This window comes from Anser anser (genome assembly GCF_964211835.1).
Source record: "Anser anser genome assembly, chromosome: Z".
Taxonomy (NCBI): Eukaryota; Metazoa; Chordata; class Aves; order Anseriformes; family Anatidae; genus Anser; species Anser anser.
This window is the reverse complement of record NC_139723.1, coordinates 68,925,588-68,946,366: the sequence shown is the minus strand read 5'-3', so window position 1 is coordinate 68,946,366 and position 20,779 is coordinate 68,925,588. Positions and strand designations below refer to the sequence as shown.

The 20,779-nt window shown below is 40.0% G+C and overlaps 1 protein-coding gene across 2 annotated transcripts in view; it reads right to left on the bottom strand.

Annotated features, from left to right (window-relative positions):
• ANKRD55 (ankyrin repeat domain 55) overlaps positions 1–20,779 on the bottom strand; it is a 52,728-nt gene that overhangs the window by 10,204 nt on the left and 21,745 nt on the right. Inside the window, exons 6-9 of one of the 2 annotated variants that reach the window (XM_083816651.1) lie at positions 19,557–19,685; positions 7,513–7,697; positions 5,681–5,848; positions 3,590–4,251 (exon numbers count right to left, since the gene is read on the bottom strand). In XM_083816651.1, coding sequence (XP_083672777.1) covers positions 3,590–4,251; positions 5,681–5,848; positions 7,513–7,697; positions 19,557–19,685 — 1,144 coding nt within the window. The remainder of the gene's footprint in view (positions 1–3,589; positions 4,252–5,680; positions 5,849–7,512; positions 7,698–19,556; positions 19,686–20,779) is intronic. The other variant, XM_083816652.1, reaches the window with a different exon arrangement.

Sequence of the window (20,779 nt, the reverse complement as noted above, 5' to 3'; positions counted from 1 at the left end):
GTTCACTGACTTTTTTTTTTTTTTTTTGCAGTTTGATCTCTCATTTTCCTTCGTGTTTGGATACACATTTGCATTATAATTTTGTTTATTTGTTTGTTTTGTGGAAAAGCACTGATGTTATGGTGAATGTCTCGCTGTAAATCAGTTCTTCACTTTGAGTAAGAAACAGCCACATTGATCAGCTTTGCTCTACTCTTTCCTGACATGAACTGTTTCCCTTTTGACTATACCATACTGCTTACGCCAACAGATGAGTAATAATAGCCTTCCTTTTAATGTTACCTATTCAAACAACTAGAAATTACTGGACTGCTGTACAAACCTATTAAAAAGTATTGTGTTAGACCTGGCAGGTTAGTAATCTACAGGATGAATGGGTGATAGAGGGAGGCTCCATCTGGTTAGAGGGTGATAACAGCTGCCTTTTTGTTTGAGACAGCTCTGCTTTGTCCATGTTATGAGGAATTTCTTCATTTATACCATTTTCCCAATGAAAAGTAGGTGGCAGTGCATTTTGCAAAAAGAGATGATTGCAAAGGTCACAAATGCAAAACGTTTCAGATTGTGGATGCCAGCTCAGCCCTGTGGCTGGCAAGGACTCCTCCTGCAATATTGGCAGTCATTTTTGGTACAGTCCATCTCTGTTCAACTCAGCAGAGAGTAAGACAAAGCAGTTATTCTGAGATAAACCGGTGGTGTGACAGGTGAGTCTCACTCCTACCCACAGCAACCTCTTCCCTCTGAATAAGTGTTAGGGCTTGGCTAGTAAATTGACTCATCTTTCATTTCCAGGAGCGCAGAAAACAGAACAAAAAAACTCTAGAAATCCCCATCGATATGCCAGCTGCCCTGATAGCAGTAAGTACAAAAAGTAGCTCTGACTTTAATAAAAGGCGTGGTCATGCAAGACAATCAACACCATGTGTTAGCTGAGAAAATATTTTTCAAATCGAGCTCCCCTAGTTTATCGATACCCACAATCCTGTCTCGGATGTTCAGCGATTTGAAAACTACACGCAGCCCCCACAGCCATGCCTGGAGAAACTGGGTATTAACACTTCAGTGTCCACCAAAGACCAGATGCTGTTTTCCCCCTTAGCTAGGCCTCCTGCAGAAAAAAAGCAACGAGGAAATGTCTTTCTGAGAGCGCCGCCTGCGCGGTGCTGCTGGCTGGGTTGGAGCCAGGGCACGGTTTGCTTCTGATCCCTGCAAGTCGTGCAGGCACAGCACTTCTGTGCGCTGGAGACCCGCAGGCCCTGAAGCTCATACAGTAAATGCAGTTCTAATTCACTGCAAGGCAGGTGGCTTTAATTATGGGGCAGACGGATTTAAACCACACACATGAGCATGAAAAGGGATAAGCTGTTCTTTTTAGCATGAGAATGTTAGACGGTATCTGGGTTGTGCAATGTATTCCTGCCAGACACTCTCTGCCTCCTTACATGCTTTTGTTCCACTCACTTCAATGGAAGTCCTTTATGCCGGCTAAAGGAATTTTTTGTTGTTGGAAAGTTTTGTTAAAGGGAGCAGGTACACAGAGAGCTGGGCTTGCAGCAGTCTCAGGCATTTTTCCTCTGAGTAGATAATAAACTGCCAGAGCTCTGTTCTTCCTCTGGACACAGAAAGATAGCTCCCATTGCAATGATTAGAAGATTTCCTGTAATTGATGTGATTTTCCCTTGTTCATGCATGTAGACTGCTGTTCCTCTACTGAGTCCTAGTGCAAATGATGGAGCACTGAGTGGATGCACACGGTCTGTTCTCAGTCAGTTTCCTGTTTTTTTTTTTGGTAATAGGATGTTCTTTCCCATCAAAATGGGTGGGATGGTACTTTCCCATCAAAAGTATTCATAGGCTAGCTAATTCCACCAAGAAGTATTCCCCCATAGTCATCCTCTGGTTTGGTTTATCCAGTTTTAGTTCATTCCTCCTTCTGCTGAACAAACAAAAGATCTCAAACACCTCAGCCTCACTGGGCCCTATTATATTTAGGCTGTAAGGAAGCCCTGCAGGTTTTCTCATCTTCCACATGTGAGATGAACCTTGCAGAGTTCAGTGTAGAACGAATAATGGTGGAGCAATCCTTGATAGCTATGTGGAGTTTGAGGTTTATATGGTTGAGTGAACAGCTGAAGACCACATAGTAAAAAGTAGTTACACCTACAGACCAGGTCTATCGAGTTTTCAGGAAATTGGCCTGATGTTCAGGAAGTGGAACTTTTTGAATAGCTCCTTTTTATGCTGCAAAACTATTTCTAGCCTTTATTTGCACAATGTAAAATCACCTGTCATTCTGAAATTGCCTTACCTACTCTCATTATTAGAGAAGTGAATAAAGATTTACTGTTGTACATCTCTCTTTGCTTAGGAGTTACCACAGCTTGCAGTGCCATGCAGAGTTCAGTAGCGACCTGACCTAACTGAGGGTTCCTCTTGGAGAGGGTTTCTGTTCACTCCTCTTTCTGCTGGAAGATAATGGCTCATGCCTGTTGAGGGGAGGTTAGATTAATTTATTGTATATTGTTTACTCCTTGTAATGGTGTACTCGTAGGTTTGGCAATTGCTTTTGCTTGCTTCATTTTCAGCTGGATATTACAGCGGTTGGAAGGCATGCTAGATATGTTTAATTTTGGCATGAGACTAATCCCAAAGGTGATGAAGTTGGAGACTGATATGTTAAAGTGAACTCCAGTGTACAGGCCATCCAGCCAGATTCATTTAAACATGGATGAGAGTCAAAATACTAGATCCCAAATCTTGCCAAACCCTGGTTTTGAGTTTACTTCAGAATTCTGATACTCTACTTCATTATTGTTACACTTCAGTTTCCAAACCACAGCATAAAGGCATTTACGCTCTCTGCAAATTTAGCAACCTGAATTCAGCCATGGAAAAAACCTCAGCACAGCACATGAAACCAAAGAGCTGGCACTTGGGGCTGGGAGAGTGGGAAGGGGTGATACTACGGTCTGGAGTCAGGTAAGTCCACGTGTGCTGTGCTGGATGGCTCCGCACCATGCTCATTTCCTCGTGCAGAGATACACCGACTTTACCAGAAGTAACTCTAAACAGAGTTAAAGACCTGAATGCAGTACTTCTCCCTTACACATCTGGTTCTAGGGTTAAATGAAGACAGAAGGCAATGGGCATGGCAGTAGGTATTAACTTTCAATTCACAGAACATGTATGTGATCTGGAGGCACTTACCTTGCTCAGGTACCATACTTGTCTCCTAACTACCTTTATTTTTGCTGCTAGGCCTAATCAGATCTCTGATTCTCATATTTAGAACTCTAATGTCTACTCACAACTCTGATTTCCCACACCTTAGCTTCTTGCTTCAGCTGTCAGCTCATGTCCTGACGTACAATATCTGCAATTGCTACTGCTTAGAATAATAGAATATCCTGAGTTTCAGGGGACCACAAAGATCATTGAGTCCAGCTGCTGGACATACAAAGAAAATAAACTGAAAAAAGATATTAAAGAAGTAGAATCATCATGGGGCAGACTTACCTATCTTTTCTTACTCAGCTTGCCACATCAGCAGAGATTGTAGGATATGGGAGATAGAGAAGAAAGAAATTACCTGATGGAGAACTGGGGAGTGAGGGAAGGCGGGGAGGGCACAAAAGCACATGGTGAGATCTATCAGAGTTTACACCATTTATCATTTTGTCTGCAGGAGTTCTAGGACAGACTTTGTAGGAGTGTATTTGGTTAGAGTCTGTGTTCCAGGGGTTGTCCAGCAAAGCCTGGCAGCTGCTTCTGTGATCCAGCAAGTCATGTTCACTCCTACTCTTTTGAGACCTGTGTGCAAAATGGTGGGTGCTGGTGCTGGAGGAGATGCTTGAAGCTGTGCTCTGGGAAACAGTGAGGAAGGAATTGCCCACCGTGATTGGGGGGAGGCTCTGGGTTCGGATGGGCAGAAGTCCATGACAGTCTGGAGGCTTCTGTTCTGGTATGAGGTACTTTGTGTCTGTGCTCCTTCTTTTGAAGTCAGTGGTGGTCACACACTCATCCGGGATGTCTTTGTAGTTTGTGTCCATGATGCAGTCAAAAGTGGTGATGATGTCATCTACTTCCGAAGTCTCTTCTGTAGGATATTTGTCTCTGCTTCTGTCTTTCTGATTGGTTTTCTGGTCCTCTTTCTTCTTTTTGCAGAAGATATTGTTCAGCATACTGAATCTTCCTTCTTTCTTTAGGAGTCTATTGTTTGGAGAGGGAAACTGATGAACCAGCTCAGATCTACTGAAAGTACAAATCAAAATGTGGTGCCATTACTCAGCAAAGAATGAAATAAACACTGCCTGTGTTAGACCACGAAATGGGGTACATAGTGTTCAGATACATTTTTAGGGGTGGCTCACAGAGGGAGAAAATGAGGGCTCCAAATTTATAATTAACAAAGACTGAAAATGATGCTGCACTACTTCACTCTTTCTGGTGGGGTTCATTGCATTACACCTATCTTAAAGCAGGCTCAGTGCAGCTATCAGGAAAAAAAAAACAACAAACTTTTCTGGCTTCAGTATCTACCAGCTGTAGAATCATTATTCTTAATAGTGAGACAAGATCCAATAACAACAAGAAGAACACACAGGGATCTTTAAAACCAAGTAGTCTTTGTATTATGTCATATTAGGAAAATGATATTTCCAACAGCACAGTCATTCAGTCATTGCTAACACTGTGAGAAAGACACTACTTCACATTTCTTTTCCTTTCCTTTTCTTTCCTTGCCTTTTTTTTTTTTTTTTTGGAGGTCACCAACCCGTGTATTGAACAGGCCTGGCACAGTTTCAGAAGACCTATCAAGATAATTACCTACAGCAGTGTTGCTGTAGTGGTTTTTAGATGAGATTTTGACTAATCAACTTTGCAGACCTACTCAGGCGGAGTGCAGTGCAGTAGTAGTAGGAGGAGATGTAACACTACCCGTGTCTCACCATTTGTAACACAGGAAATAACACTGCCTGCTGACTGGAAAGGAGGGGCAAGCACAAAGAAATGTGATGATAAATGTCTTTGTAAGTGTGTGCTCGTATACCAAAGTTGAAGAACTGAAATGAATTAAATGACAGCTGGTGAAACCTGAGAAATATGAAGAGAGAGGAAGATCATAAGCAATGGTAAAAGAATTATATTTTTTAACAGAAAAAAAATCAGGATAAGAAGAGATAATTGGAGTAGAGAACTGAAGTAGACTAAGAAAATAATCCCAAGCCCTTACCCTGAACATGAAAATTTAAAATTTATTTTACTATCTGTCTGGCAAAACTTCTTTTTTTTTCAATCTATCTCTCTGTCTGATTACATGAATACACAGCCAGTGTGCAGAGATTTCAGAAAAGTAAAGGGCATATATCTAAAGGCCAAAAGATAAATCTAAAGGCTGTAAGATAGATTTTGTGCACAAAGGTGTCTGAGCAATAGCTATACCCACACTGTCTTGGTTCAGAACCCTCTGCTGGCTGGCACACTAGCACTGTAACCACAGTGATGAGTCTTCAGTAGATGACTAATTCTAACGTTGCTATCTTGGTGGAAAATTTGGGTTCAGTATTGCATATGAATTGAGCCATCACACAGGACTCAAACCCTTCAGCAGCATACAGAAAGTAATGAATTTATTTTCTAGTCAGTGCTAACATGAGCAAAGTGTGAACTTTTCCTTTACCTGCTCTCCTGAGACAGCAGCTTGATGCACGCTGTGTGACCACAGTACATTGCATATGTCAGAGGAGTGTTTTCATTGATGTCTCGAGGGCTGCTGTCTATCCCCAGCTCTAGTAGTGTCTGCACACAGTCAGCTTTCCCTGCTGCTGCAGCCCAGTGCAAAGGCGTCCTAGGGAAAATGGGAGAATATCATTAAAATAAATTAATCAATGTGCTATTGAAACTATTATTGACACAACGAGGTATGCTCCTATGCTATTTGTCCAGATTCACAACATCCATTTTAAGGAATTCTTCAGCAATTTATCCCACATTGATGTAGTTCCCAGTAGTAGGAATAAAACCATAGACCAGCATCTGTCTATGTGCATCTACTTGGCTGTAATAAAGGTGGATACGGTGCTGGAGGATGCCAATGCATGCTATATAATAGTATCACTTCCGCTGCTGGAGTTGTAGAGTGGGAGAAGCTTCTGAAGTTTTCAGAGCAGAATTTGAAAAAAATCTTTGTAGTGTCCACCACAGAGGGACAAGCCCTTCTCATCTTTACAGCAAACACAATTAGCCATGGCTGGCATATGGCTCTCCATGAAGGCAATAGGAAAAGAAGCCTCTCTAAAACAATGAGAAGGACTGGACACATCTACCAGGCTGTCATTGTCTCTGCCAATTTCTGTGTTTCTTGGTGGGCACAGACTGGACAAGGTATAACTGTCTTGAATCTAGAAGGAGAATCAAGCTGATTTTCTTATTGGCAGTGGATGCTCATCTTTGTAAACTTTTGTCCACTTTCAAAATTGTAATAATTTGCTCTTGTGAAATCTCTGAAAGCACAGAAAACACCACAAGCAAAATGTGCAAGAAGAAAGAATAAAATTGACTTTTCTGTGCCCTTTCTTGCAGTCACAGTGATTTCAGATGGGTGCAGTCAGGAACAACATAGAATGGAAAAGTACTGTGTATTTATATTTAACAGCTTATCTTTTCCCTTCTTCAAGTGTGATACCTTCTATGGAAATACCGAAGAACACGTAATAGGAGGTACTTTCTTTACTAACCTCTTAACTGTAGTAGCTCCTCCCTTCCCCCTTCTTTCCACAGAAACAGAGCCTTCTCTACTACGCTTTCCCAATGTTTAGAAACTTCTCCAGAACTCTGTTGATTTTATTTCTGTTCCATTTTATTGGATTTTTCCATGAAGAATGCTATTATTTTAAGTACCTGAAGACCTAAGCCAAGAAAACTTTGGCTTTTGCTCCACCGAGCAGGATAATCAACCCAGACTAGGCAGTTGGGTCTATTTGCATTAATTAATTTTGCAGCAAAATTCCAAGGGACGTGGGTATGGTGTGATACAGGGATTTATGATGCAGGGGTTTCGTTTCCCTTGTGAGAATAGAAGGCAAAGGCTCCCCGGTCCTTTTAGGAATGCTGTGTTAGCACCTGAACAGCAACAAGGGAATGTTGCCGTGTCTTGTATGCAAATAGCAGCAGGATCACAGCTTCAAGATGTAGGATCCTGTTCTATTGTTCTGAGAAGAATGCCCATTTTGATTAAAAGAAGTTAAGTCAAGCAAAGTCCTTTCACATATAGTCTTATCATTTCCTACCAGAAACACAAAGTTAAATAACATTCCTACTAGCCAGTTATTACACTAGATGTGAGCAGGAGTGCTTTGCCGGGTTTCTGAGCAAACACGGTTCTCTGTAAGTGCAGTTCATTAACTAGGCCATGGCCTGTGAAACAGGAAACATGATTATAAAATAAACAGACCTAGTCTCAGGTTAATAGAAAGGAAGCAGCAATTTCAGTTTCAGAGTTTCCATGGTTACCTGTCATCCACATCAAGGGCCTGCAGGTTGCACTCCGGGACTTTAGCCAGCTCGCTGATAATATCACTGTAGCCTGCTGCAGCAGCAATGTGCATGCATGTTTTGCCGTTCTCATCGTCGTAGTTGATTATTGATGGTCCCTGGTAGTGGTCCAGGATGATGGAACACAGGATCCTGTTGCCACTCTGGGAGGAAGTTCAGAGAAGAAAAGCATTTTACCGTGGAGCTTACATCAAACTGCATTTTCTCTGCTGGAGAAGACTAAATACAATAACTGTATTCTGTTTTGTGTATACCAGCCTCCCCAGGTATGAATGCCAAAAGCTTCCAATCTCCTGCTGGGTATTGGGTTTACTTTATGAATTTCCTAGCTGCAAAAATAATAAATAATGTACCACTGCAAATATCTCCAAAAGTTACAGAGTGTAAATTACTCAACAGCTTTCTCAGAAATAGTTTTCTAAGTTTTGCTAAGGCAGAGTCCGGAACAATATGAGACGATATTTTTCATAGAAATTTAACATTGGAAGGGACCTCAAAAGACTAACTCACTCCTGTAAGCCTGTCCAAGTATACGTGGAAAAGCCATACCAAACATTTGCTCAAGTGGTTCTTGAAACCACTTGCTTCTTAGCAAGTTTGCTCCAGTGCTTCAGTATCTTAATAAAAAGTTTATATTGTTTTCTAACCTGCAAGTTGAACTGAACATTTCATATCCTATCCTGGAGATAAAGTATCTATCTATCTATCTATCTATCTATCTATCTATCTATCTATCTATCTATCTATCAATATTGTATAAACACTAGGCTGTAAAGGTCTTTCTAGATCATTAAATTCAGTCCCTGCATTCACTTGCTGCTATGTTATATCATCCCTTTCATGAGTGTACTGTGTCCATTAAAAGCAATTAGTTTTCTGTCCCCACTATTCCCTATGGATGGCAGTTCAAGAACTTGTTTGCTTTAATGATTGTATCTCTAATTTCTATTCATACACGTTTGCTCTATGTCCCTTTATTTTTGTGCCATTGTTATTATTTAGATTAAATACTTCTTTCCTCTAACTGGTATTTATTCCTCAGGTCTATTTACAGACAACCATAATATCCCTTCTGAGCCATTCTCTCGCTGATCTAATAAATCAAGATTTTTCCAATTTTCCTTGTAAAATATACTTTCTATTTCGCTCACCTCATACTAACCTCTCTTCTTTTATGTTGTGTATCCTTGGGAAGGGGTGAATAAAATTGTATCTGGTCATAAAGAGATATTGTTGCCAGGTTTTTGTACTAGATCTAGCTCTTCCTTGTTTTTGCTAGAAGTGCCTCTTTTGGTATGTCACAGAACAGCATTTGCCTTATTCACAGCTGTATCCCATTAGAAAAAGCTCCTAGTCATTTTAGAGTAACCCTTTACATCTAGGTACTTCTCTTCCATAGTCATTTCCGAATGCAGGGTTTCTAGTTTGTAGGAGGAACATCTATATTAGTACCCAAGTTCATGACTTAAACGATCTATGCTATTCAATTTTGTCCCATTTGTATTATTTCAGATTTCAAGGTGATCCCACTTTTCCTGTATGATACCCCCATTCTCTTCTGTTAATGTTTTCCAGATGTTGTTTTGTTTGTTTATTTGTTTTGTTATGGGCAGACTTCACCAGAAAGCCCCTGTATTTTGTGCCAAGTTATCATGAAGTATTAAGCAAGACAGATTTCAAGTCTTGTCCCTGAAGGTACATTCATTCCAGCCTCTGTTCAGCATTAATTATTATTCTTCTTGATCTTGGAAATACAACTTCCTTTGCTTCTCAGTACTTTTCCTCTTTATTTTCTAAGATGTCTACTAATTCCAAATATTTCTTTGAAAGATGGTTAGTCATCCAGCTATAACTGAAGTCTCTTCTACACATTTTTTCTCCTCTTTTAGGATGCGGATTCCTGATAAATTTTACAGCATGGACAGAAGAAATTCCATGGCCTTGGAATACGTAGGAGCCAGAGCTTCTCTGTCCAGATAATAATTCCATTAATTTAACAAGATGTGTCCCTTTGAAATCAAGAATTTTGTTTTGTATGTACTTTGTTTACTTGCCTGTTCAATGTAGAGTCTACTTATGATCATGCCAAACAAGTTTATTTTCTATGACTAGTCATGTTAAAATTGTCATTAGTTCTTCATTGTCTGAATATCTGATGAAAAAAGTGTTGATATTTATATTCAAGAATACCTAGGTCCCACGAATAATAGTTGTTTCTATTCTCCAGTTCCCATGCCAAATGTCAATGTTCTCCACACTAAAGTAATTCTGCAGTATCTTACTATTGCTGTATTAATGTTCTAATGATGCTACCATTCCTCTAACCTCACACCATCTTGCTAAATCACAATTTTACATCCTGCACCTACAGTTTCAGTCCCTTAATATTCTTGCACAACTCGTAGAATTTGCATAAGAAATTTTCCACTGTTCTTACTGGCATTTTATATATTTACAGACTGTTTTGTCTCTCACCAATATTCCATTTTCTAGACTAAACAAACCATTTCAACCTCTCTTCATGGGTCAGGTTTTTCAACCCAGTTATCATACTTGCCTTTGGCCTCCTTCCAGTTTGTCTACAGTGTTCTTCAACCATGGCACCCTAAATTACATAATTATCCAGCTGTGGCTTCAATTCTGCCATAGAGAAGGAAATTGCTACTTCCTGTACCCCACATGTATCACACTTCTGTTAATATGTCCCAGAACGATGTTTGTTTGTTTTGTATCAACACTACAATTTAAACTCCTACTCACTTCGTAACCCACTAGTCTACTACTCTTCATTTTTTGCAGACATCTGTCACTTTTCATGGTTCTGTACACGGCGTTATTTTATTAATTTCAGTTTATCCCTACAATTTGTCAAAAACATTATGAATTTCATCATGTTCCACCAAACGTCTTCCATCATGCTTGATGCCCCTCTAATGAGGTTCTACTTTTGGGTTAAATACATTTTGCATTTTATCACTTCACTATGGAACAAATTAAAACATTCTTATGATAAGTTTCTGCAGAAGAGAAAACCTAGGAGTCCTGGTGTACTCCAAGTTGAACATGAGAAAGCAACATGCCTTTGACACTAAGAAAACTAATGGTACTCCTGGCTGCATTAGGCAAAGAATTACCAGCAGGTCAAGAGAGGTGATCCTTTTCCTTAACTCAGCCCTGGTGAGGCCACACCTGGAGGACTGTGTCCAATCCTGGGCCCCCCAGTACAAGAGAGACATGGACATAGTGCACAGGATCCAACGGAGGCCATGAAGATGATGAAGGGACTGGAGAACCTCTCACATAAAGAGAGGCTGAGAGAGCTGGGACTGCTCAGCCTGGAGAAGAGGAGGCTCAGGTGGATCTCATCAATGTCTATAAATACCTGAAGGGAGGGTGTAAAGAGGATGGATTCAGGTTCTTTTCAGTGGTGCCCAGTGCCAGGACAAGGAGCAATGGGCACAAACTGGAACACAGGAGTTTCCATCAAAACATCAGGCAGCACTTCTCTACTGTGTGGGTGAGGGAGCCCTGGCACAGGTTGCCCAGATGGGTTGTGGAGTCTCCTTGTAGATCTTCAAAAGCCACCTGGACGTGGTCCTGGGCAGCCTTCTCTGGGTTTCCCTTCTTGAGCAAGGGTTGGAACAGGTAATCTCTAGCGGTCCCTTCCAACTTTAATCATTCTGAGATTCTGTGAAGGCCCTGGTGGGACTGTCCATGAGGTGTCCACATCCAAAGAGTATTTGAGCTGTCCTGAACGTGTCACATGGGGAATATATAATGAATGAAATAAGTCCCCACGTTGATTTTGATTGTATTACCCTGTCATGTTCTTCCCCACTGGGACACGCTATTTTTGGACTGACTTCTGAGTCCATTATAGCAGGCTGTGCTTATACAAATTGTCCTATGAACTTCTTCGTTGTGATGGAAGTTACATGTGCTGCTCAAGGCAGAAAGGGACAAAGAACTGGACTTTTTATGATCACTCTATTCACCGCCTGCTTAACAAGCTTTCTATGCCATGTGATGAATTTTATCTTGTTGGCCCTTTTCTAGTATGTCTGTGTTTACCACATGGTATTACACTGATTTATTGGCATTCAAACATGCCGTATCCAACAGCATCTTATCTGAGGAAACAATTATAGTTTTGAAGATGTCTGTTAAGCTTCTATCCTGTTTTAAAATTCCAGTAAAGTTTTTATTTGTTTGTTTGTTTAAAGTCACCCAAAGACTATTTTAAATATTTTGAATGTTCTTCTGAAAGAAATCTGTGGCCAACTGTTCCGTGGCTTCCCAGCTCTCTTTTTTCAGGAATGCCTTCTTACCTTTATGTTCATCTTGGCTTTTTTAAATTGCACACAAAATTCTCCTGAAATGCTTACATTTCCCTTATTCTTGGATTGATAGTTTGAAGCTGAGGTCACCAAAAATGTTGTCTTCCTGTGGTAAATTTACCATGAACCCACAGTACTGTTGTTAGACTAGGATGTTCAGTGGTAAATTTACCATAGGAAAATTACATGTTTTTGTAACCTTATTACGTGTATCTCTACATTTCATCTTCTTCTTCTTCTTTTTTTTTTTTTTTAATTTCAAAATCTTTTCATCATTGTTCTCAGAGATTAATAGTTATTTTTTGGTTTTGTGTTTCTATCTCATTCTGTGGGGATCCCAACAGTTTTCTCCCATCTCACACCCTTCAGTTTCCAGCCATTATTCATTCCCTTGATAAAACTTTCTTAGGTCACTCATTATAATAAAACTTAATTCATGAAGAAGAAATGTTCTAAAGCCTTGATCAAGGTGAGCTTGAAAAGCAAATTCTCAGTGCACTTTATGCAAGCTTTTGTTTTAAACTTGTGTCATCTCCAGACAGTGGTTAACAAATTCGCAAATGTAAGGTTCATTAGCTAACACTTTCACTTGATTACAAGCCCTTTTTCTTTAGGCTGGTTAATATAAAGTCCAGCTTCTGATAGTTGCATCTCTCAGTGCTTTCAAAACAAGAAAATAATTCTTCAGGAAGTATCCACTGTACCAAATACCATGAGGAGAATCCTGCATATTTGGGATGTTTTCCTTCTTTTGCATTATTTTATTTTTTTTCCACCTGTGTCTTCTCAATTTATCATCATCTTTGCTACAGCCTTTTTTCTTTTACCTGGACCTTGTGTATGTCCAATGGATGTGTAGAACTATAGTTTTATTTGTGTAGTTTATTGTGACTTCTGCAATATTGTGCCACAACATTACATTTTATTCTGCTAGGTCTTCAGTTATACATAGTACAACATTTTCTATGTTCACTGCACTGTATAGGGGGTTATTTTTTTCCTCTTGTCAGACTACTCTGGTGAAGTAGATGTTACAATGTCAAAAAGAGAATAATCATGTGAATGGAGTCTGCTACGCTGGCTTGTGTCTACCAGTAATGTACAGACGGGAGGGGGAGAGGAACAAGCTATGGACCACTTAACTGTTTTCAGGAAGCCCTGACAAAGTGCTTTTCTTCCAAGTGGGTGCCTCTGGAGATTATGTGGTTAGGTTATATTAGTTTGCTTATATTTCTGCTTTTTTTTTTTTTTTTAATGTAGTATGCAGTTTAAAGCCTTCCCATATCTATAGCTGTATTTGCTAGATAGAAATTCCCCACTAGCAGCTCTTATCTTGCTTCTTAACGTTAGCATCTCCCTTTAGGGCTGTCTGTGATTCACCATCTTCCACCTTCCCTTCTTTCAGAATTCTTGTGAACACTTGTGAATCCAAAGCTTTGTGAAGCTTTGGAAGTTGTTCCAAAGGTTGTGAATTTTGTGAAGTGTTCTTCAGAACACTTGTGAATCCAAAGCTTTGACTTTCTCTTTGATGTCTTTCTTCTCTGACTCTGAACGTCTTGCCATTTAAACATCATTTCACTACTGACTGCAGCAGCAAGCTACTCTGGGAGGTAACTTGTTTTCCTAAAGAAAAACTTTAGATCACCTAAAATTTGCAGGAGTACCTCTGGCTTCCTCCTGGAAACCATCCTTGTGCATCATGAGGTGCTGTTTGAGCTGTGTGTTACAGAATGCTGTCTCGTTTCACAATTCTTTTATCTGTCCTCATATCCCTCACAGACACACACTGTGCATTTTAATACGAAATTTACTGTAAGAACACCAAGAGAGCCCTTGAAGAAAATAAGAAATTTCTTTTTCTCCTTTGCTGAAATGAAGGCATGTGAGACATTTCAAGTATTTGTTTAGCAATCCATAGGAAAAATGTGAACAGGTAGTTTGCCTGTGGATGGCTTTCTTTTTTAACTCCAGCTGAGGTTATTACATTAGTAAATGCATCTTTCCTTTCAAAGCCACATTTTTTTTCCTTCTTGATTTAGAAGTTCAGTACTTACTGAAATCAGATGCCAGCAGTATATTATATCATTACCTCTACTGCAAGACAAGTTCAGAATTTCAACCTAGAATACATGCAAGACAAACCCAGAGTTGCATTAACAGTGGTTGGAATCAGATATTAAGATTATATGACAGCAACACATCGATATCTTATTGTAGAGGACCATATCACTGTGAAGGAATTTTCTGTTTCAGTTGAAAGATGCAGTGCCTGATGTTTTAAACACAGAGAATATCATACTCAGGAGAGGAGACATGATGCAGCTCCTACTGCAGTGAAAAGCCTCCATAAAGCTGGCAGCTTGGGTTGCCAGGTTGAAGGGTTTTGTGCTCACGGGAGCTTTCTCTCATTGTTAAGGACTTCTGGCATCCCTCCTCTGTACCCTGGATGAGAGAAAGCTCCTGAGAAACGGGAGCATGTTCACTCTGCCTCCGCTGCTGCCATGCCCTGGCTGCCATGTGGCTGTGATGGCAGTGAAGGACCAGTGCAAGAATTTGGAACACCCTGTGGTTTCTCTGGACTCAGGGGACAGAGTCAAATGGGCCCTGTGCTGAGGAAAGGAACAACCCATAATACCATCGTCAGCTTTCCTCCTGCCAGTGACACTTTGCCAAGAGTTGCCTGGAAGCAGCCCAGGCACTTCACAGGGTGTGTTTCTGATGGCAAACCAACATAAATTAACAACAACTCTACTGACGCCGTCGTAGTTACATTGGTGAGACACAGCCAGCTGACAGAGAAGCTCATTTGTCTTCTCCTAACCCTAGTGCTTCAGCCTCAGACACCCACTGAGACAGCGTCTCTTGCCGACTCAGTGCATCCCAGCTTGGCTTGAATTTGCGGTACTTTTGGAAAGAAAACATGTTGTTGTCGTACAGGATACTTTGTCCTGTGGTCCTTAGAGCACTGCCTCCACTACAACAAAGGGACAAAGTGTTCCTAATATATTTATCCTCTCAGCAACCTTGGTGGCTGTTGGAAAGAGCTACCAAGTGACAAGGACAGTCAGAGGCCTACCTGTGTGGCTATCATATGTCACTGCCTCTCTCATCCTCGCTTTGCTCAAACACAAACCTGCATGACATACTAGCCAAGTCTCTCTGAGGAGTTATTTTCAGTGGGACTCTTCCATAATAACTGAGTATGATTTACTGTGTACTGTGCCTCTGACTAAAGTTACTTGGCAGGTTTCCCCTGCTAGTACATTGTTGTGAGGACTGGTCTCTGTATGAGCTGGTTTTTTATGTGCTTTGAAAAAGGGGTCTTTTTTTTTTCTTTTTTTTTTTTTTTTTTTTTTCCTGCAGTAGCATAAGGATTTATGCCTTACTGCTATCAGAGAAATGGAAATCTTTGTCTCCCAGTGCCTTTTTGTAAGGCATAGGAGATTAGGACATTTATAGATACTGAAAAAGTGTGGTGTGTGCATATTACTCATGTTCTGGCATCCACTTGCAGAGTTACACACAGACTGTGTGCTAAGAAGAGGTCTGGCAATTATCCTGTACTTACCTACAGGTTTTGCCCTAAAAAATTCCTGCTAGCCTCAGTGGGAGTTCTGCAATTGATTTCCTTAGAAATTTGATTGGCACAAATAATTACATTGTCAACAGCATGTTCGTACTTGAAGAATTTACTGTTTAACAATTAATTATTTCATGTAAAGGCAGTTTTTCTGATAATCTGGTTGTACTGATGAGTTTGTATATCAATATTGTGCACTTCTGTACCACATACAAGTCACAGGGGCTTTTGACTTACAATCTGTCATAAATGGAAGTGGAAAAATAGGTCACAGCTACAATAAGTAGCACTAGGGAATGTCCCTGGGCATCTGAAGTCAGCTGGCCATACTGTAAAATTTTTTAAATTCTTCAAATTAAAAGCTCCTGATGGTATTGGAGCATGTTTGTTTCTTACTCAAAACCAACCTTTTTGCAATCGCTTTTCTTCCTCATTTTGCAGCTTGACAGCTCATTCCATTGAGCCCTGCTGCTATGCAGTGGCCCATCCTCCATAAGCAACAGCTTTACTTTTGCTGGAATGACAATATTTGCACAAGAAAGGGATTTCTTAAGGTAATGGTTAAAAAAAAAATAGTGAATCTGTTTTTTCATTCATTTCTTAGCAGTCAAAATTGTCTTTAAATCTTAGTGACTTAAAAAAATAAAGTGCTGCTCTCCCTTTATAGCTATCTCTAGAAAACTGCATGAAACAAACAAAAACCACATCCAAATTTGCAGCAAAATAAATCTGCCTGAAACCACCCAGACTGTGAAAGGTGCCCAGTTCATGCATCTTTTCTGGCCTATTCCAGCAGCAAACACATCTGCCGTGAAGAAACACCCACTATTTCTTAAGAGCTCTGAGAAGCTTCTCTCTGAATCCTTCCACTACAGGCAGCCCACAGGAGAAAAACTGGGTGCTGGGCAGAGAGGATGAGCGCAGAGTGATGTGCTAGGGACAGACCTGGTCCCAGCCACCGCTGCCTGCTCTGGGCCCCTTCCCCTGCCCCTGGGCTGGGAGGCCAGCTGTGCCTTTTGCGATCCCCTGCAGCAACAGAGCAGCTCGTTCCTAGACATCCTGAAATGCAAGTACAGAGAGGCTGCCACACCTTCCCAGACAAACACAAATGAGTAATTGTGCTTTTCTTTTACGGTGTGTGTTATACAGGTATTTCTTTCTGCTCTCAGGAAAGGAGGGAATTAAATAATTCATTAGTTTCTAAGAAACAAATATTCCAAGTTTGTGTTTTTTTTTTTTTTTAAAATTAGCACTGCAAATCAAAACATATATAAAAAAATCAGAAGTGCAGCTCCACATGGCAGAATATTATATTCAGTAGCTTCTTTTTATCCTAGAAGTTCACTTTTTTTTTTTTTTTTTTTTTTTTTTTTTACTTTACAAGAAACAATCACTAGAAATCTTGGTTTGATTGTTTGTTTATTCTTAAAATGAAAGCTGATATTTTTAGATAATCACATGACTTTGTGAGCCAGAGTATTAAGAAAGAGACAAAGAAACTTCTGGTAAAAACCATGCCAAGTGGCAAGACAATGCAGGAAGACTATAAATCTTCCTAGACTGTTTTTAGGGTACTAATAATACCATTATGATGTATGCTAGTGTAGCATGCTAGTGTATAATAATATATCATATACTATATTTTACAAGGATTTCAATGACATCATTATCTAGGACTTTTAAAAAGGCTTTAAACTTAATTCCGGTATCAGGTAACAGGTTTTCTTTATAACAGTACGCTTCCTTCTGATTACAGCAGTTATTGCTTATTGGAATGAAAGGAGAGAAACACCTCCTGAGACACTCCTACTATAGCCCTATCTGTACTGACTCTTGAAAATATTGCATGCGTGAAAGATTTGACATGAGGCATTCCCACTTTGAACCAGAATGATTCGTGTTTTTGACACTGATGCTGACACATTTGCACTGAAGGCATGAACTCGAGCAGCAGGAAGCTCGAGCTTCTCAGTACAGCAGATCTTGGTGTGGGCAAGGTGTCTTTAGGGTTGGGACGCAACAGCCCCTGTCTGCCTGGTGGAAGACCAAGCACCAAACGTGTTCTTTGAAACAGACAGCGCAGAGCTATTATTCTGTATGGAACACGTTTGTTGGTGGTGGATGATGGTTTTTATGTGGTCCTGCTCTGAGTTTCAGTCCAGCGTGCACAAACTGCCTTTTCGTCTGCAGTGTCTGAAACAAGTTTCTATGTTATGCTTGGTCTTCCCCTTACTGAGTTTTTAAAAACTTAAATTAAACACAAGGCCCTATTCAGACAAAAACAACCCCTGCAGCTGTTACTGCTTGAGCTCTGTGGGTCTCTTGTGCTCTGAAGATATAAAAGCAATTCTTAAAGGAAAATTAGCCCCTTTCCAGCAGCTATGGAAGAGGTTATTAAACATTGCTTAACACAGTCTTCTCAATGAGCACAACTCTGCCTTCATCTTTTGAACTCCAGGGGAAAATATTCACTGAGCATATTAAAAATTGGTACTTGGGAATGATGATCACATACAGCAGAGCTGTAACAGCAGACAAAGCCATGGCTGTCCACAGTATCTACTTCTCCTGGGCCTAACAGGGCAAGAGAGAGCACTGGCTGAAAATATTTCTTCTTGGCCAAGCCTGAGTAAGGGAAATGCTAACAGATCTATTCCATGCTCTGGTATTTGAACTAGCCCTTCTTGACCTATAGTATGAGAAATATGTGGATGAAGGAAGCAGTTTATAAGGCAGGAATCTGTCAAGAAGAGAAAGGGTGTCATCCTGCTCATATTTTCTCCTATTTCTGGGAGCAGCTTAGAGGGAGAAAGAAGAGTGATTTATGATTTAATGCCTCCACCTGAGGCAAAGTGGGTTTTGTGCAGTTGCAATTTCTCCCTTTCTTAAGGGTTGTTCTGCACATTTATGAGATGATGTGGGAGGAGCAAGCCTAGAAAAAACGCACAACGGATTTTAGACTAGATAACTAGTTTCCAAAGGCGAAAGAGTAAAGGAAGTAACCCAAGTTCAGACTGATCAGGATTAAAGAATGAAACTGTTGTTGAAATAACACCAGTTGCGGAGGCCAAAATATAACTCAATTTCAGAAAAACAAAATTTGAGCCTATTGTACCTGAACCATCTGTGGGAGGCTGTGGTTGAAGAAAACAGATTATTCTTTCTAGATGTCCTTACTCATTTATAGCATGTGGCAGTTCAAAGCTTTTTTATTTCTTTGTTGACACATATTTTAAGATGAGCAGACTTGGACCAAAAGGTGAGGATGCAAATATTTAGTCATTGTAGGAAAACGTTACTGGATTTTAGTGCAAGTTCTATTTTTGCTTATCTGTTGAGCAGGTGTTTTGAACACTGATAGTGGAACTTGCTATGGCAAGTGAGCAAGTACAAACATGTTTATATGATTGCTATCCTTTCATCTGAGATGTTTTTTTGCAGTAAAGTTTATGCATAACTTTTTAAACTACACCATTTTAGACCACTTGCTAATAAGCATATTACCAATTGCATAATAGTGTTAAATGTCATATGCATTTATTTACCTTTGTGTTTTTCTTCTCTAATGATCTCCCACATAGTTTTTAGCAATTTGACATTTTTTTTTGCATAGGAGATAGGGAGATACAGCTCAACAGGAAATGTGTCTGTCTCCCCATCTTCCTTAATCTCCAAGAAACAGGGGCTCAACCCTTCTACCAATTGTTCCACAACTATTTATTTTTAAAGACATTTTAAATTGCATTTACATTATTCTATTCCCAAAGATCATTAGAAAGACTATTTAAGCTGCATATTTCTGCAAACCTGATTCAGTGAAAAAAACAAAGCACGTGTGCAGCATGCATCACACTTGTAGTCCCAGTGAGATAAATGATAACTTTGTTCAGGGCAACAGAGCTCGGTCTACATGAAGCATGCCTTGCTCTCTGGAGCAGGTGTTGGATCCTTGTCCCATGCCACTGGCAAAATGCTGAGGGTGTTACTGGACATTCTTAGCATCCCTTTTCCTCATTTCATTTAGGAAAACACAATAGCTGGCTCAGTTCAAGCAACTGCCTGATGAAACAGCAGCCGCGCCTCACCTGAACAGCCCAGTGCAGAGCGGTTTTGAAGTCTTTGTCCACCAGGGTCAGGTCTGCTCCCTTGTGCAGCAGGGTCTGCACGTGCTGGGGCCTGTTGTGGAAAGCAGCCCAGTGGAGTGAAGTCATTCCCTGAAAGCCACAAACCCAGAGAGCAAATAATGGTCATGCATGGTAGCTCCCTTCGCGTCTCTTTCAACTACAGATAAGCTAGACTGTTCTGAAACCATTTTGGCTGGACTGACTCTTTCCTCTCTGTCATGATTTGGAAAGATTAGTTACAACTTCTGAATTAATTATATGAGGGAATCTAGCAATAGTCTTTTTGGAGTCATTACAGAAAATCAATACAAATATGAATGCTTGTTCCATGCCCATCTAAAAAATGCATGGTCATCACAAAAAAATGATGGCTGGGGAATGGTTCCTCCTGCTAAGTTTGTGTCCCATGAGAAAGGACTATTTTAGGCTGGTGCTCTGTCATGACACAGTGTGACGTTTATCTTAGACCTTATCTTTGATTATAAGCTTTGTTAAGTATTATAAGCTAGAATTTTAGCTGACACTAATTAGCAAGCTAAAGAACTGCCTCAGTGATGTCAACAAAAAGACACACAATATAAACATCCCTTATTAACTGTTTAGGAATAAAACAAAGCAAACGTTAACTGGTTTACCTGCATTTTCATTCCATTTTACCTGTGTTTAGTCAGTCTCAGTAGATTAGAGAATTCATGGCCTGTAATTTCACCTTGTCATCAACATTGTTATACACACCTATAGTTTACTCTAAACCCATAATATCAAAGACTTTCTGCATGAAATTACAACAGCAGCATGCTTTTTAAAAATTGCTAGTGTTGTTCAGATGTGGTAACATTTTACTTTGGGGAGGTGTTATTTACTACCTGTTACCACTGAAAATGTATTTTAAGGGTCTTTTCTGGGTTCTAAAATGTTAAAAACCAAAAAAATGTAGAGTGGAAAAAAAAGGTAAACTTGGCATGGAACCCCATAAAGCCAATTGGCAACAACCCCGATAAAGCACAAACTATAAAGCATTCAAGCAGAAAACTTATCAGTGAACTAATACTGAAAGTTGTTAGCAGTATTTTCTACGTAAAAGTTTGAACCCCTTAGCTTTCATTTCTCTGAACTCATCAGGTACATTTTAAGGATTTTCAAGTCCTCACATGGCTTAAATATGGATGATGACAAAATACAAC